At 42.4% G+C, this 554-nt stretch overlaps 1 protein-coding gene across 1 annotated transcript; it reads right to left on the reverse strand.

Annotated features, from left to right (window-relative positions):
* Positions 1 to 215: 215 nt before the first annotated feature.
* On the reverse strand, positions 216 to 509 carry PHALS_08164 (uncharacterized protein; the record flags this gene model as incomplete). The annotated part of the gene is made up of 2 exons (XM_024723463.1): positions 216 to 278; positions 342 to 509. 2 exons carry the CDS (start codon positions 507 to 509, stop codon positions 216 to 218), a joined length of 231 nt encoding a protein of 76 aa, XP_024574437.1.
* Between the last annotated feature and the right edge of the window lie 45 nt (positions 510 to 554).

Raw genomic sequence — 554 nt, forward strand, 5'->3', positions numbered from 1 at the left:
TAACCGCTCAAGGGCTTTCACGCTTTCACCTCTTCATCCAAGGATTGCTTTTGATGTGCAAAAATGCTTGAGCACATTGCTCTCTAATGTTTCAGCGGGATTTTGACCTCAATTGCACGCATATTAATCTTGTCACATCATTCTGCATGAAACGCTTTAAATGCAGAGTATGCTGCGTACTTTACATAGATGAGTTTTAAGAGGAACCAGTGATGCTACAGCTGCGCGCTTAGCATTAACTTTGCTTGCGGTCGTGTGACTTCATCTTCAAGATTTGGCTATTTGATTAATATTGAAGTGAGGATGATGCCAAGCTGAGGCTGTCTGTTGTCAGAGTCAACCCTACGCTTGTGATTGTCCTCGGCATTTTGTACGCTCAGCGCATTGCAGCAACGCGTGCCTTTCCATGACGACCACAGATTTATATTGTGGTCGTTAGAATGTGAGATCAACTGAATTAATTTGTGACGATTTGATGCACAAAACCCTTCGACGATGCATTTTGCCATGACAGAACTTCATTCTATGCCAATACATGCTTGTCATGTTTAGTT

This window comes from Plasmopara halstedii (assembly GCF_900000015.1).
Source record: "Plasmopara halstedii genome assembly, contig: Scaffold_322, whole genome shotgun sequence".
Classification (NCBI taxonomy): domain Eukaryota; phylum Oomycota; class Peronosporomycetes; order Peronosporales; family Peronosporaceae; genus Plasmopara; species Plasmopara halstedii.